Genomic DNA, 16,142 nt, shown 5'->3' with positions numbered 1-16,142 from the left:
ACCTGCTCACTCTGACTCAAGTTCTTCACATGAATCAATCTGGGAAGTCTCTGTGGGCTCTAAATGCCATGTGATTGGCCCGTGTACCACTCTTGCAGACCGCAAACGAATCAGCGGGAGCCAAACAAGAAATTGTTGCGTTTGACACCATCGACAACATTTTACTGCAGAGGTCAGCGGCTGCTTTAAATCTTATTCATTGGATAGGTACCAGTTTGTTCATGTAAACCAGAGCTCCTCACCATGCTCTAAAGTAATTTACGGTGTGCCGCAGGGGTCAGTATGCGGTCCAGTTCTGTTTCTTCTTTACATGCTGCCGTTAGGTCACATGATCAGGTCACATGGCATTAACTTTCACTGCTCTGCAGATGACACTCAGCTGTATTTATCAATGAAACTTGATCAGAGCGATCAAGTAGACAGACTTAGTACTTGTGTGAAGGAGATAAAAACCTGGATGACACTAAACTACCTGCTTCTTAACCCTGAAAATACCGAGGTCATTGTGCTGGTCCTAAACATGTACGAGACGCTCTATCTGAGCAGATAGTCACACACTGGACAGTAAGGATATCCTGATCTGATCACATGATCGGAAATCGGGCCCGATCACCTGGTTTCAGACTCGATCGAAATCGGACGTTGCGTCCCGATCACTGATCGGATATAAATGTTACTCTTATTAGTTCAGCGCTATACATTTCAAGCTTATTATATGTCTCTCACCTCCGTATGACGCATGAATGGATTGCGACATTTTACTGCCGTAAAGCTCACACTTAACGGCAGTAAACTTTAGTTTTGTTTTGTGCCGTGCGATCCTGCACGTCCCAGCAGAGCGCATCACACAGATTAAGGAAAATTTCTCAATAACTGTGGCATTGACAATCGTCCATGTAATTTTGCGCAACAACGCTGCTAATATGAAGAAAGCTATGGGTGAGACGGGGGTGTGGAGTGTGGGCTGGCGTGATACACACCGTGGCTACCACGAGGAAGAACACTCACCTGACTTACTCTCGACTCGACATTCAGACGGATTTCATCAAGAAAAACATACATTTTATTATTTAAGCCAGAAGAGTATTAAGAGTGCAGTTCTGAAAAGCACATTATGGCCTTGCTTAATGACACTGTTGCTCATTTGTTTACTGCTGCTGGGTATTTGAAGTTGAGCTGCGATTTTTATTTAATACAAATTTTGCGTCTCTAAAAGCACAGTAGGAGGTAGAGCCTTCTGGTGGTCCCAAGAGTCTCTAAAAGGACAGTAGGAGGTAGAGCCTTCTGGTGGTGCCAAGAGTCTCTAAAAGGACAGTAGGAGGTAGAGCCTTCTGGTGGTGCCAAAAGTCTCTAAAAGGACAGTAGGAGGTAGAGCCTTCTGGTGGTGCCAAGAGTCTCTAAAAGGACAGTAGGAAGTAGAGCCTTCTGGTGGTCCCAAGAGTCTCTAAAAGGACAGTAGGAGGTAGAGCCTTCTGGTGGTGCCAAGAGTCTCTAAAAGGACAGTAGGAGGTAGAGCCTTCTGGTGGTCCCAAGAGTCTCTAAAAGGACAGTAGGAGGTAGAGCCTTCTGGTGGTGCCAAGAGTCTCTAAAAGGACAGTAGGAGGTAGAGCCTTCTGGTGGTCCCAAGAGTCTCTAAAAGGACAGTAGGAGGTAGAGCCTTCTGGTGGTGCCAAGAGTCTCTAAAAGGACAGTAGGAGGTAGAGCCTTCTGGTGGTCCCAAGAGTCTCTAAAAGCACAGTAGGAGGTAGAGCCTTCTAGTGGTCCCAAGAGTCTCTAAAAGCACAGTAGGAGGTAGAGCTCCTGTGTTATGGAATCAGCTTTGTCCATGTTAAAGAGGTCGACACAGTCTCTTCATTTAAGACCAGGCTTAAAACGTTCCTCTTTGAAATGACTTATGGTCAGGCCAGTTAGGAACAGAAATATAAACCTACAGCTTCCCATTTACACTGCCCTAGGAGCAACTATGGGGGAAGTATGGCAGCTGTGTCTGTTCACATGTTTTTCTCCTTCTTTCACTCCTCTCAGGGAGTGCTACCGTTTCAGCCACTGCCTGGAAGAACTCTCTTATCTGCAAATGAGCATCTGCAAATGAGCATCTGCAGCCTGTCCAGCTGTGGGAGTAGGATCTCTCCATCACTGTGGTTCTCCCTTAGGTTGGGTTTTGTAGTTTTTCCTGAAGAAGGAGGGTCTAAGGACATGAGATGCTGGGGCAGTTATCCATTTGCTAAATTCCTATGAAAATGGTTTAATCTACTCTATTTTACAGTCCCTTCGAGGCAACTGCTGTTGTGATTTTGGGCGTAGCAAAAAATAATTGAATTATTTCTCAATTTTATCGTATTTTTTATTAGCCAGCGTGTATTTGAGAAACAGAATTAATCTTTGAAGGAATGAGAAGACTTACTGTGTGAGAGTCTTTGGAAAACTGGTTGTCAGGCTGGCTGGACTGGAAGGTCCAAGTGACCGTGGTGGCACTGCTCACCACCTGGTTGGATTTGAAGGAGCAGTGCAGGATTCCTGTGGTGCCATTTTCGACGATGACTTCAGTGTCTGCTCGGATGTCGATTGCTGATGACGGCTGTGTGACTGCAGAAAAAACATCAGGTTAAGAACTAAAAACTGAGTCTGATTGATATGCGTGTCACTCTTGATTAGGGCTGAACGATTTTGCATCTGTGAGAACATCGCAATATCACAAAACATGCTTAAAGGCGGAGGCACGTGATCATGGCTCTTTCACACACACGTGTCCTGCATTTGGAGGTGAATGGAGCAGCTCTGCCTGCGCAGCCCTGTGAGTGCAGCCCTGTGAGTGCAGCCCTGTGAGAGCAGCCCTGTGAGAGCAGCCCTGTGAGAGCAGCCCTGTGAGAGCAGCCCTGTGAGAGCAGCCCTGTGAGAGCAGCCCTGTGAGTGCAGCCCTGTGAGTGCAGCCAGGGTCTCCAGCCTGCACCTTCATGTTTTACTTTCTGCTCATCCAGAGGCCTCTGCGTTAGAGATGCACTGATTGCAAAATTCTTGGCCGATACCGATTTATGGTTTTTAAGGAGGTCTGACCTGCCAAAACCGTGTTTTCCGATACCGATTTTCTATCTAGCCACTGATTTTCCCACATACTACCCAGTATTATGTGAAAAAGGTGCATGTTTACAGAATACACGTTTATAATTTAAAATGCAATTTATTTTGTGGAAAAATAGAAAAATAAATAACTATATATAAAAATATAATATATATACAGAACAGGAACAAAAAGCAGTGTCATCTCTGATTGATTTTCGATGTCTTGCATTGATCACTGATGTGGATAATGTAGAGGTGGTTGTATATTCTAAGAATCCAAGAACATAATTTAGAATAAAAAAATATTTTTAAATTCAAGTCCCACTTTTGGATGGTAGAAATGTGATTTGATCATGGGAATAATTGTTTATTCCGTCCTCCCCTTTTCAAAATCCCAAGGAAAATCTGTGTAACAACAAATTAAAAAACTCTCGCCTTACACTGCCACCATGAAGGATTTATGATTTCATAGAAGCCACACTGAATGCCATCAACCAAAGTTCTTACGTCAGGTTTTTTAATGGAAAAAATATCTTCTGTAAATATATTCTTAAGTGTGCACAGTTTGAATGTGGCTGTCTAGAATGTGCTGCAATGTGATGTCTAATAAAGCTAACAGGCCAAAATAGTGGTTAGCTGTAGCATTACTGAACCTTACACAATCACAAGTGATATCTGTTCTGACGGGTGATTGACAAAGACGTATTGAGGTCTGTCAAATGCACAAAAGCATATTTGGCCATCCATTTACAGCATCAAGATATGAACTCTCAGACGTTAATGTTGTAACTATGTGTGTCTCTGCATTCATTTACGAGTTACGAAAACCAGCTCTGTCCTGGGCTGTCCTCTGGACTCGGTGCAGGAGGTGGGGGACAGAAGGGTCCTGGCTAAACTCACATCTATGCTGGAGTGTCGCCCCCTGCAGGACACTCTAGGACACTCTGTCCCCTGCAGGACACTCTGTCCCCTGCAGGACACTCTGTCCCCTGCAGGACACTCTGTCCGCTCTGGAGAGCAGCTTCAGTGAGAGACTGATCCACCCTCGCTGTGTGAAGGAAAGGTTTCGTAGGTCTTTCCTTCTGCTGCTGTCAGTGTTAGTCCTGAACACTCACAATACTGACCTAACCATGTGCAATTCTGTCATATGTACAATTACTGTGAAATTCATGTGCAATTACTGTGCCGTCGTGACACATATTCATGTGCAATTACTGTCGTGATCACATGACATGGTATTTATGTAGTTATGTATTTATTTGTCTATGGGAGTTTATTTATAGAAGATCTTCTACTGAAAGTGTTTTTCAGACTTCCTATAAGTGATCTGTTCTTTTCTTCTATATCTTCCTGCGTTGCAACAATGAAATTCCCCCATGTGGGACAATAAAGGAATATCTTATCTTAAAACGGCATGGTGCCATTTATTATTTGTGTGATGTTTTATTTTGAAATACCGGATATATATTATTTTGAAGGGTATGAAACAGGATGTAAAATGTGTTTCATCCGCCGTCTTGACACATAACAAAAAAAAAGACGTAAATAAGTTGGGTGCTGCGTTGCAGCCGTGTTGAAGAATAAACGGTAACCCGCAGGTTACAGGAAAGACATCCGCCTCTGTCATCACTGGGAAGTTCACTCTGTTACAGTTAATGCTCCTGGAGCCAATAAGTTGCAGAAAAACTGCTGCGTGTACGCTGCTGCCTCATCAGTGCAGATCAAACCTCTTCCTTCTCCCTGAGGTCACTGTGGTTCACCAGAGTGCTTAGGTTTCCGGAAGAGTTTGGTGAAAATGACAGTGATATCTTACAGTTTGTGCTGCAAAGTAAATGCTTAGAGTAAGCATAATAAACCTTTCACTTGATGACTTTACTCTTTTTTTATTTTACACGGTGGTCCGACTCGTCCCTCTCCTTGAACCGACACCTTAACGTGGTGGAGGGGTTTGAGTGCCCGAATGATCCCGGGAGCTATGTTGTCGGGGGCTTCATGCCCCTGGTAGGGTCTCCCAAGGCAAACAGGTCCTAGGTGACGGGTCAGACAAAGATCGGTTCAGAAGCCTCTTATGACGACGACACGAACAAGGCCGTTTACGTCGCCCGGATCGGCGTCACCGGGGCCCCATCCTGGAGCCAGGCCTGGGATGGGTGCTCCATGGCGAGCGCCTGGTGGCCGGGTCTTACCCCACGGGGCCCGGCCAGGCACAGCCCGAAAGAGCGACGTGGGGCCGCCCTCCCGTGGGCCCACCACCCGCAGGAGGATCCATAAGGGGCCGGTGCAGAGAGATCTGGGCGGCAGTCGACGGCAGGGGCCTCGGCGACCAGATCTCCAGACACAGAGACTAACTCTGGGGACATGGAATGTCACCTCGCTGGGGGGGAAAGAGTCTGAGCTTGTGCGGGAGGTTGAGCGATACCGACTAGATATAGTCGGCCTCACCTCCACGCACAGTTTGGGCTCTGGAACCCATCTCCTCGAGAGGGGCTGGACGCTCCACCTCTCTGGTGTTGCCCGCGGGGAGAGGCGGCGGGCCGGTGTGGGCTTGCTGATAGCCCCTCAGCTCAGCCGCCACGTGTTGGAGTTTACCCCGGTGAACAAGAGGGTCGCGTCCCTCCGCCTTCGGGTGGGGGACAGGTCTCTCACTGTTGTGGCGGCCTACGGGCCGAACAGCAGTGCAGAGTACCCGGCCTTCTTGGAGTCCTTGGGAGGGGTACTGGACAGTGCACCGACCGGGGACTCCGTTGTTCTACTGGGGGACTTCAACGCCCACGTGGGCAATGACAGTGACACCTGGAGAGGGATGATCGGGAAGAACGGCTTCCCCGATCTGAACCCGAGCGGTGTTCAGTTATTGGACTTCTGTGCTAGCCACGGATTGTCCATAACGAACACCATGTTCAAGCACAAGGGTGTCCATCAGTGCACATGGCACCAGGACACCCTAGGCCGGAGGTCAACGATCGACTTTGTTGTCGTGTCATCAGACCTCCGGCCGCGTGTCTTGGACACTCGGGTGAAGAGAGGGGCAGAGTTGTCAACCGATCACCACCTGGTGGTGAGTTGGATCCGCTGGCGGAGGAGGAAGCCGGACAGACTTGGCAGACCCAAGCGCATTGTGAGGGTCTGTTGGGAACGTCTAGTGGAGCCCTCTGTCAGTAGGGTATTCAACTCGCACCTCCGGGAGAGCTTCTCCCATGTCCCGGGGGAGGTTGGGGACATTGAGTCCGAGTGGACCATGTTCTCCACCTCCATTGTTGATGCGGCTGCTCGGAGCTGTGGTCGCAAGGTCTCCGGTGCCTGTCGTGGCGGCAACCCCCGAACCCGGTGGTGGACACCGGAAGTAAGGGATGCCGTCAGACTGAAGAAGGAGGCCTATCAGGCCACTCTGGCTTGTAGGTCTCCGGAGGTCATCGACAGGTATCGGCAGGCCAAGCGAGCCGCGGCTCGTGCTGTCGCAGAGGCAAAAACCCGGGCCTGGGAGGAGTTCGGGGAGGCCATGGAGGAGGACTATCGGTCGGCACCAAAGAAATTCTGGCAAACCGTCCGGCGCCTCAGGAGGGGGAAGCAGTGTCTCACCAACACCGTTTACGGTGCGGGTGGAGGCCTGCTGACCTCAACTAGGGATGTCGTCGGACGGTGGAAGGAATACTTTGAGGATCTCCTTAATCCCTCAGTCACGTCTTCCGAAGAGGAAGTGGAGACCGGGGACTCGGTGGCTGGCTCATCCATCACCCAAGCTGAAGTCACTGAGGTTGTTCGCAAACTCCTCGGTGGCAGGGCTCCGGGGGTGGATGAGATCCGCCCTGAGTACCTAAAGTTTCTGGATGTTGTAGGACTGTCTTGGTTGACACGTCTCTGCAACATCGCGTGGCGTTCGGGGACCGTGCCTCTGGACTGGCAGACCGGGGTGGTGGTCCCTCTGTTCAAGAAGGGGGACCGGAGGGTGTGTTCCAACTACAGAGGGATCACACTCCTCAGCCTCCCGGGTAAGGTCTATTCCAAGGTACTGGAGAGGAGAATCCGACCGATAGTCGAACCTCGGATTCAGGAGGAGCAGAGTGGTTTTCGTCCCGGTCGTGGAACACTGGACCAGCTCTATACCCTCCATCGGGTGCTCGAGGGTTCATGGGAGTTTGCCCAACCAGTCCATATGTGTTTTGTGGATCTGGAGAAGGCTTTCGACCGTGTCCCTCGGGGTGTCCTTTGGGGGGTGCTCCGGGAGTACGGGGTCCGGGGCCCTTTGCTCAGGGCTGTCCGGTCCCTGTATGACCGGAGCAGGAGCTGTGTTCGCATTGCCGGCAGTAAGTCAGACCTGTTCCCAGTGCATGTTGGACTCCACCAGGGCTGCCCTTTGTCACCGGTTCTGTTCATAATTTTTATGGACAGAATTTCTAGGCGCAGTCAGGGGTCGGAGGGTGTCCGGTTTGGGGACCACAGGATCTCATCTCTGCTGTTTGCAGACGATGTTGTCCTGATGGCTCCATCAAACCCGGACCTGCAACATGCACTGGGACGGTTTGCAGCCGAGTGTGAAGCGGCTGGGATGAGAATCAGCACCTCCAAATCCGAGGCCATGGTTCTCGACCGGAAAAAGGTGGCTTGCCCTCTCCAGGTGGGTGGGGTGTCCTTGCCCCAAGTGGAGGAGTTCAAGTATCTCGGGGTCTTGTTCACGAGTGAGGGAAGGATGGAGCATGAGATCGACAGGCGGATCGGTGCAGCAGCTGCAGTGATGCAGTCGCTGCATCGGACCGTTGTGGTAAAGATGGAGCTGAGCCGAAAGGCAAAGCTCTCTATTTACCGGTCGGTCTACGTTCTGACCTCACCTATGGTCATGAGCTTTGGGTAGTGACCGAAAGAACAAGATCGCGGATACAAGCGGTCGAAATGAGTTTCCTCCGCCGTGTGGCTGGGCGCTCCCTTAGAGATAAGGTGAGGAGCTCGGCCACACGGGGGGAGCTCGGAGTAGAGCCGCTGCTCCTCCACGTCGAGAGGAGCCAGCTGAGGTGGCTCGGGCATCTGTTTCGGATGCCTCCTGGGCGCCTCCCTCGGGAGGTGTTTCAGGCATGTCCCACCGGGAAGAGGCCCCGGGGAAGACCCAGGACACGCTGGAGAGACTATGTCTCTCGGCTGGCCTGGGAACGCCTCGGGATCCCCCGGAGGAGTTAGAGGAAGTGTCTGGGGAGAAGGAAGTCTGGGAGTCCCTGCTCAGACTGCTGCCCCCGCGACCCGGCCCCGGATAAAGCGGCAGAAGATGGATGGATGGACGGTGGTAAAAAACACTCACTTTTTCCTCCCAATCGTTAATATTTGAATGGCAAATTGGCAGATAAAATTGTGATGAATTATTTGATTTCAAAAGAAGCTTAGAATGTATGTTATTGCCTTGATGACTCCTTATACAGTGAGAAAAATGTATATTGTACATCCTGCCATTTTGTCCCACTATATTTTCATCATAGGTGCATTTCCACTGTAAGACAGTCTAATAAGACAGAACTTCACAGAAGTCCCATTTTATAACTTCTAAATCATGATGTTATTGCTGTAAATAAGAACTTGAACATCTGCCAATCAGTAAGAATTCTGTCTCTCAAAGACCCGTTAGTCTGCCTTTGAGCTCCACGTATTCATCTCATTAGCTGCACTGCTGTGTTGTAAAAGTAACGCATTAGAGTACTTTTGCGTTACTAATAATGAACATTATTGTGTAACTTCAATTCAATGCATTTTTGTAATGCGTGATGCGCTCGTGGCGTGACGCGCCCGTGACGCGCTCGTGGCGTGCTCGTGGCGTGCTCGTGGCGTGCTCGTGGCGTGCGCTCGCGGCGCGACGCGCTTGCGACGCAACGCGCTCGTGGACTTGGAGGTGAAAAAGAGGAGATTGACCACTATTCTGTGACGCTGAGGGTCATATCATCATAAAATTGGGCCGGGAAGCGTTTGACAATAACATGACAGCTTACTGTTTACAAGTGAAAATGTGCATGCTGCGTGCTGATTGGTCGACGAAGTTTGTGTGCTTGGCTCCGATTGGCTGCTGAGCCGTGGTCCGGAAAATGCCGAACCTCCACGTTTTTTGCGCACTTTGACAGAATTTAATCGAAACCTCATTAAATTGATGACTGTCAATTGACACACTTCAACTTAAGTTGACAGAATGAAACGGAAGACCAAGGGATCCTTTCAAAAGCAGATGACACTTTCTTGTGAGGCCAAATACCAGGTCAAATACAGCGCGATACGCCGCTCCTAAGTGGCGGCGTGTGATCACACACGACCGCACGACCAAGAAACATCACAAAACGTGTGATGTTTTAGTAAGTGAGGCACATTAAGGCCTGCAGCAGACTTCAGACACATTTAGATTGAGCTGACTAATGGTAGTCCAGACCCCTCTGTCTCTACCAGGCCTACATGGGATTATTTACACATTGTACTTGTATTGATAGTGGGCCTATATATGGGTCCTTATAGAATTTGAATTTAATTTTTCAGGACTAGGGGAGGCAGCAGAGCTGAAGCACGACGAGACACTTTGGATGCAGATCCCTGGGAAAGATTGTGAGGCCAGATATCACTACAGCTGCTACAGAACATTTACTGGATTCATTTCTAAGAATCAGTCTGAAACAGGAAGTTATGTATTCATGAGACATGTATATCCCCCAAATATTTCATTTCACAGAATATGAATTTACACCTGATAGAATTACACTTTTACACAATTACACATGGAATATTTCCATTTTAATCATCCAAATTTGAATCTTGATATTTTTATCCAAGGCACTTATTTTCCTTAGATATGACTTTAATTATTATTATTATTAGTGTTATTTACGTGTAAACTAATGGTCATTCTACGATGCATTTTACAGAGTCAGAAAGACATTTGATGTCTCATACAAGATGTTCTGTGATACTGTCATTATCGAGAGGATTCTGGAGTCTTCTAAAGACCTTCTGGAACATTGTGCAGAAGCTCCAGTCATTGGATTCCTCCAATCACAGGTACACATCATTTTATTTACAGAATTATTGAATATAACCAGTAGTAAAGACATATCTTTGCTATGGAATTGATTTAGATTTTCGGCTCAGGAAAAAGTCCTTTTCAAAAAGCCTCAATTGTAAGATTTACTTTTGGACTGAATCATGAACTTGTGGCTCCATGAAAACTGTTCCTATTAAACACATCACTGCAGTTCTGCAGGAACGGGCCATGACCTGGGAATATCTGAAGTCAATATATGTTTTTTTTATATCTCATTCTCCAGCATTCCACTATTGTACATCAGACTTACTGGTACTTTTTAAATACACAGGAACGACCAGCTCAAGTCGAAGATTCAAGCGGATCATCCTCAGATCATCTTTCATCTGCCGCTCTGAGGAATGAGAGTGAAACTGATGATTCACACCTACATCAGAAAGTGACTTAGTGTCTGCAGAGCATGTGACTTCAGAGAGACCTCCTCCACACACTCTCCTCTGCTGTGACCTCCTCCACACACTCTCCTCTGCTGTGACCTCCTCCACACACTCTCCTCTGCTGTGACCTCCTCCACACACTCTCCTCTGCTGTGACCTCCTCCACACACTCTCCTCTGCTGTGACCTCCTCCACACACTCTCCTCTGCTGTGACCTCCTCCACACACTCTCCTCTGCTGTGACCTCCTCCACACACTCTCCTCTGCTGTGACCTCCTCCACACACTGTCCTCTGCTGTTAAACAAAAGCCAGGGGTTCAGTGGGCGTGGCCTCTACTTCTGAGCAGTTTAATGTCACCAATATCCATAATGTTTCAAGAACTGTTTAACCTCCTCGCCTGGACAGTGGGAGCATCAGAAGATCCTACTTTGGGCGAATTACGAGATGTATCAGGCCAGATTGAACTCAAGCTTGTGTCCATCTGCAGAGACATCGTCTCTCGTGCTTCTGATGATATAAACACCAGAATCTTCCAGAACAGCTGGTCAAGAGGACAAACACTTTAGAGACAATGTCTTATTTGATCACAATTTGTCCAGATCTTTTGTTCAGATACAGTTATTTGATAGTATGATGGTTATGCATAATTAAACTATTTTCTGCTAGTAGCCTATTGTGGAGCTCGTGATATTAACTGTTTGATTATGGAATTTGTGAACTTTGGTATATTTTTTATTATTAAATAATTTGGAACTTATTATAAAGAATTTGGAACTTATTTGAACATGTTGTTATTAGTATGAGTTAAGGGGCCTAATGAAGTCGAATCTGAAATGTAGCATGTGAAAAATTAGGCCCCACGGTGAGCAGACCCTCGCCATACGATACGTATCCTGATACATTTGTGAAAAAAAGGTCTTAAACATGTACCAAATGGGTCATGTTTTTACTCTGGATAAGAAATGTATGAAATGTCATGTTTCTCCACAAAGCACTTCTTTATAAATCCATTCTGCTCTAATAACTTCACACATCCAACTGATCCAAATAGAAATATATGGAACACATTCTAGTAAAGTATTGTATGTTTCATGGTCTGAACAGCTGCAGCAGCATCTTCTGCACTGAACAGCTGCAGCAGCATCTTCTGCGCTGAACAGCTGCAGCAGCATCTTCTGCGCTGAACAGCTGCAGCAGCATCTTCTGCGCTGAACAGCTGCAGCAGCATCTTCTGCGCTGAACAGCTGCAGCAGCATCTTCTGCGCTGAACAGCTGCAGCAGCATCTTCTGCGCTGAACAGCTGCAGCAGCATCTTCTGCGCTGAACAGCTGCAGCAGCATCTTCTGCGCTGAACAGCTGCAGCAGCATCTTCTGCAGCATCTTCTGCACTGAACAGCTGCAGCAGCATCTTCTGCAGCATCTTCTGCACTGAACAGCTGCAGCAGCATCTTCTGCACTGACCAGCTGCAGCAGCATCTTCTGCACTGAACAGCTGCAGCAGCATCTTCTGCACTGAACAGCTGCAGCAGCATCTTCTGCGCTGAACAGCTGCAGCAGCATCTTCTGCAGCATCTTCTGCACTGAACAGCTGCAGCAGCATCTTCTGCACTGACCAGCTGCAGCAGCATCTTCTGCACTGAACAGCTGCAGCAGCATCTTCTGCAGCATCTTCTGCACTGAACAGCTGCAGCAGCATCTTCTGCACTGAACAGCTGCAGCAGCATCTTCTGCACTGAACAGCTGCAGCAGCATCTTCTGCACTGAACAGCTGCAGCAGCATCTTCTGCACTGAACAGCTGCAGCAGCATCTTCTGCACTGAACAGCTGCAGCTGCATCTTCTGCACTGAACAGCTGCAGCAGCATCTTCTGCACTGAACAGCTGCAGCAGCATCTTCTGCACTGAACAGCTGCATCTTCTGCGCTGAACAGCTGCAGCAGCATCTTCTGCGCTGAACAGCTGCAGCAGCATCTTCTGCACTGAACAGCTGCAGCAGCATCTTCTGCACTGAACAGCTGCAGCAGCATCTTCTGCACTGAACAGCTGCAGCAGCATCTTCTGCGCTGAACAGCTGCAGCAGCATCTTCTGCACTGAACAGCTGCAGCAGCATCTTCTGCATCAGCTTCAGGTCCAGAGGAGCAGCACAAACACATGATCAAAAGTACTATTCCACCTCCTTCAAAGCCACAAAACTTAAAAAATTAAAATGTAAATAAAAAAATATCGATAGTGACTGATGATATATCGCCGTATCGATATTTTGAACACAACCCTAATGATGAGCTTGTTTCAATATGAGATAATTTTGAAATTATGGCTTTTTTTAACATATGACTAATTCAAGACGACCACGCCCATCGAGCTGATATTTCACATATCAAATATTCATAGTATTGTCTGTTTATGTGCCAAAAATGAAGTGTGACTCTTTCACTTTCTGAGATAAATTGAGTGAAAGATGCTATGAGAGGCTAATATTTGCATATTTTCATACATTTCCAACTTCAACAGACGATTTACCCACGAACTACAAAGTTCAGACTTGAGGAACGTTTGGTGGAAGAAGTTGAACTATTTGACTTGATAGAAACCATAATAAAAAGTATTTCCCAGGACCTGGGACAGAAGGACCAGGGACAGAAGGACCTGGGGCAGAAGGACCTGGGGCAGAAGGACCTGGGGCAGAAGGACCTGGGACAGAAGGACCTGGGACAGAAGGACCTGGGACAGAAGGACCTGGGACAGAAGGACCTGGGGCAGAAGGACCTGGGGCAGAAGGACCTGGGGCAGAAGGACCTGGGGCAGAAGGACCTGGGGCAGAAGGACCTGGGGCAGAAGGACCTGGGACAGAAGGACCTGGGACAGAAGGACCTGGGGCAGAAGGACCTGGGGCAGAAGGACCTGGGACAGAAGGACCTGGGACAGAAGGACCTGGGACAGAAGGACCTGGGACAGAAGGACCAGGGACAGAAGGACCTGGGGCAGAAGGACCTGGGGCAGAAGGACCTGGGACAGAAGGACCAGGGACAGAAGGACCTGGGACAGAAGGACCTGGGACAGAAGGACCTGGGACAGAAGGACCTGGGACAGAAGTTATGTCCTAGGCCCTTTCTGAGAGCCACTTATGGTCTATATGATCTTAAACTTCACGCTCCACACAGGACAAAAGCTCCAGAAATATCAAGAGACCAAAAGAAACGTCAAGAAGAGAGCAAAGGAAGCAGGAAGTGAGGTTTGTAGTTCGACTCCCTGAGAGCAACACACACACACACACAACTCTCACACACATCACACACAACTCACACACACAAACTCTCACACACATCACACACACTCACACACACATCACACACATCACACACACACATCACACACACACACACACACAACACACACACACACACACACACACAACACACACCTGCGTCATAAAGCGCCTGGCCGTGTTTACACGGGGCAGAAACGGAGCAGAATGGACTAAACGGAGCAGAATGGACTAAACGGAGCAGAATGGACTAAACGGAGCAGAATGGACTAAACGGAGCAGAATGGACTATAGGGGGTGGAAAGTGCGGCCTGCGCGTCACAGTCTGATCCGGAGCGTCCAGAAACAACACGTTTACGCGCTGTTTTGAACCAAACGTGCCGAGTTCAATGGAGCCGTGTTTGTCCCTCCGGCACAGCCCGGGCCCGCGGGGGCCTCACACTGCGGCTCTTTTACTCACACTGCGGCTCTTTTACTCACACGAATGGCTCTTTTATCCCGGGTAAATCAACATAAAGCTGGTGTTTCGTAGACAAACAAGCGACGCAAAGGGAGGACGTCGGTGGCTAGCTCCTCTCCACACACAACACGCCCAAACCCGAGCGTCCTCACTGAAGGAAAAGGGCCCCGGAGCCGCGCGAGCGCCAGCGGGACTTACCCAGGAGCGCACAGAGCGTGACGGACGCGAGCATCAGCCGCTGGCACCGCGGGTTGGACCGTTTGGGATCCATTATGACGCTGGAAACAGGAGCGAGTCGCCTCCGCGTTTTTTCTGTTTCGACTCTCGCCCAAATGTGTCTTCTTCGACGGGGACACGCGCGTGGAGAGGAGGTGGGCGCCCCCTGGAGGTGAGAGGTGGAACTGAGAGGAGAGCTTTCTTCTTCTTCTTCTTCTTCTTCTTCTTCTTCTTCTTCTTCTTCTTCTTCTTCTTCTTCTTCTTCACACACACACACACACACCTCAAGACTTTATTCTTTAGGCTTTATTATTTAGACTTTATTCTTTAGACTTTGTTCTTTAGACTTTATTCTTCTTCTTCCGTGCACCAATGAGCACACTCCATTTGCACCGCCCTCTTGCCCCCTCTATATGTATATAAGATAATCCTGCGCCATGGGCTTTGTACTTCCAAAGCACCGAACGTCAAAGAGGGCGAGGAAGGTGAAGAAGAGTCTCCCTGGAATAAAGCCGGTTGGTCTCTGACACAACAACTATTCTAGTCACAAAAACACATCATGACCTCATGGGCTTTGTAACGCCAAAGCGATGGGAGGAGTACTTTTACGGACTACGACAGAGTCTGAGGACTACGAAACGTCTGAGGAATAAAGTCTGGCGGTAATGCAACACTCGGATGCCAACCGCCATAAAACAACAACAACAACAACAACAACAGAGTGGTTTCCGTAGGGGCAGGAACACCATGGATTCCGTGTTGTGTTTGGAATCTGATATCCAGCTGGCCAGGGCTCAGAAAGAAAAGGTTATTGCGGTGCTCTTTGATGTGGAGAAGGCGTACGATATGGTTTGGAAGGATGGGCTCCTCATTAAGCTGCGGAAGTGTGGTGTGAAGGGTAAACTGTTTAACTGGGTCCGGAGCTTTCTGTCTGGCCGGCGTATCCAAACCAGAGTGGGCGCTGCTTACTCTGGGGTCTATGAGGTAGAGAATGGGATCCCGCAGGGGAGTGTGTGTAGCCCTATCTTGTTCAATGTCATGATTAAGGACATCTTTGACGACGTGGATGGGTCTGTTGGGAGGAGCCTTTATGCTGATGATGGTGCTCTCTGGGTGAGAGGGAGGAATCTCCGGTTTTACGAGGCGAAACTGCAAAGGGCAATACAGCAGGTGGAGCAGTGGACCCTGAAGTGGGGATTTAAACTGTCCGTACGGAAGTCTCAAGTGATCTGTTTCTTCAATGGGCATAGGGACGTCTCCCTTCGACTGCATGGGCAGGTGCTTGAACAGGTCAGGGAGGTGAGGTTCTTGGGGGTCACCTTTGACGAGAGGCTTAGTTGGCGTCAGCACATTGATGAGGTCAGTGGTAAATGCAAAAGGGTGAATAACTTGCTTCGTTGTCTATCCGGCCAGGACTGGGGGGCCAGCAGAAGGTCGCTCCTGGGTATTTATCGGGCCGTCATGAGGGCGGCTATTGATTATGGCTGTATAGCCTACATGTCTGCGGCTGAGACTAACTTAAAGAAGCTTGATGTGGAGCAAGCCCAGGCCTTGCGCATCTGCTGTAGGGCTTTTAGGACCTCCCCTGTCTCGGCGCTGCAGGTTGAGTTGGGGGAATTGCCGTTACGGCTCCGGAGGCTAGAACTTCTGTTAGCTTACTGGGTGAATGTGCAAGGTCATACGAGCTCTCACCCGGTGAGGGACTT

General features: G+C 48.8%; 1 protein-coding gene across 2 annotated transcripts in view; it reads right to left on the bottom strand.

The window, feature by feature from the left end:
* mpzl1l (myelin protein zero-like 1 like) overlaps positions 1 to 14,551 on the bottom strand; it is a 28,481-nt gene extending 13,930 nt beyond the window's left edge. For both annotated transcript variants that reach the window (XM_072447027.1, XM_072447026.1), the window contains exons 1-2: positions 14,419 to 14,551; positions 2,405 to 2,586 (exon numbers count right to left, since the gene is read on the bottom strand). In XM_072447027.1, the coding sequence (XP_072303128.1) occupies positions 2,405 to 2,586; positions 14,419 to 14,491 (255 nt within the window). In that variant the 5' untranslated portion in view covers positions 14,492 to 14,551. The remainder of the gene's footprint in view (positions 1 to 2,404; positions 2,587 to 14,418) is intronic.
* Positions 14,552 to 16,142: the final 1,591 nt, after the last annotated feature.

Source organism: Eucyclogobius newberryi, unplaced genomic scaffold (assembly GCF_026437365.1).
Source record: "Eucyclogobius newberryi isolate DKJ021-1_F unplaced genomic scaffold, fEucNew1.0.hap1 SCAF_15, whole genome shotgun sequence".
Classification (NCBI taxonomy): domain Eukaryota; kingdom Metazoa; phylum Chordata; class Actinopteri; order Gobiiformes; family Gobiidae; genus Eucyclogobius; species Eucyclogobius newberryi.
Note: the sequence above shows the minus strand (reverse complement) of the source record. Positions and strands in the feature narration are given on the sequence as shown.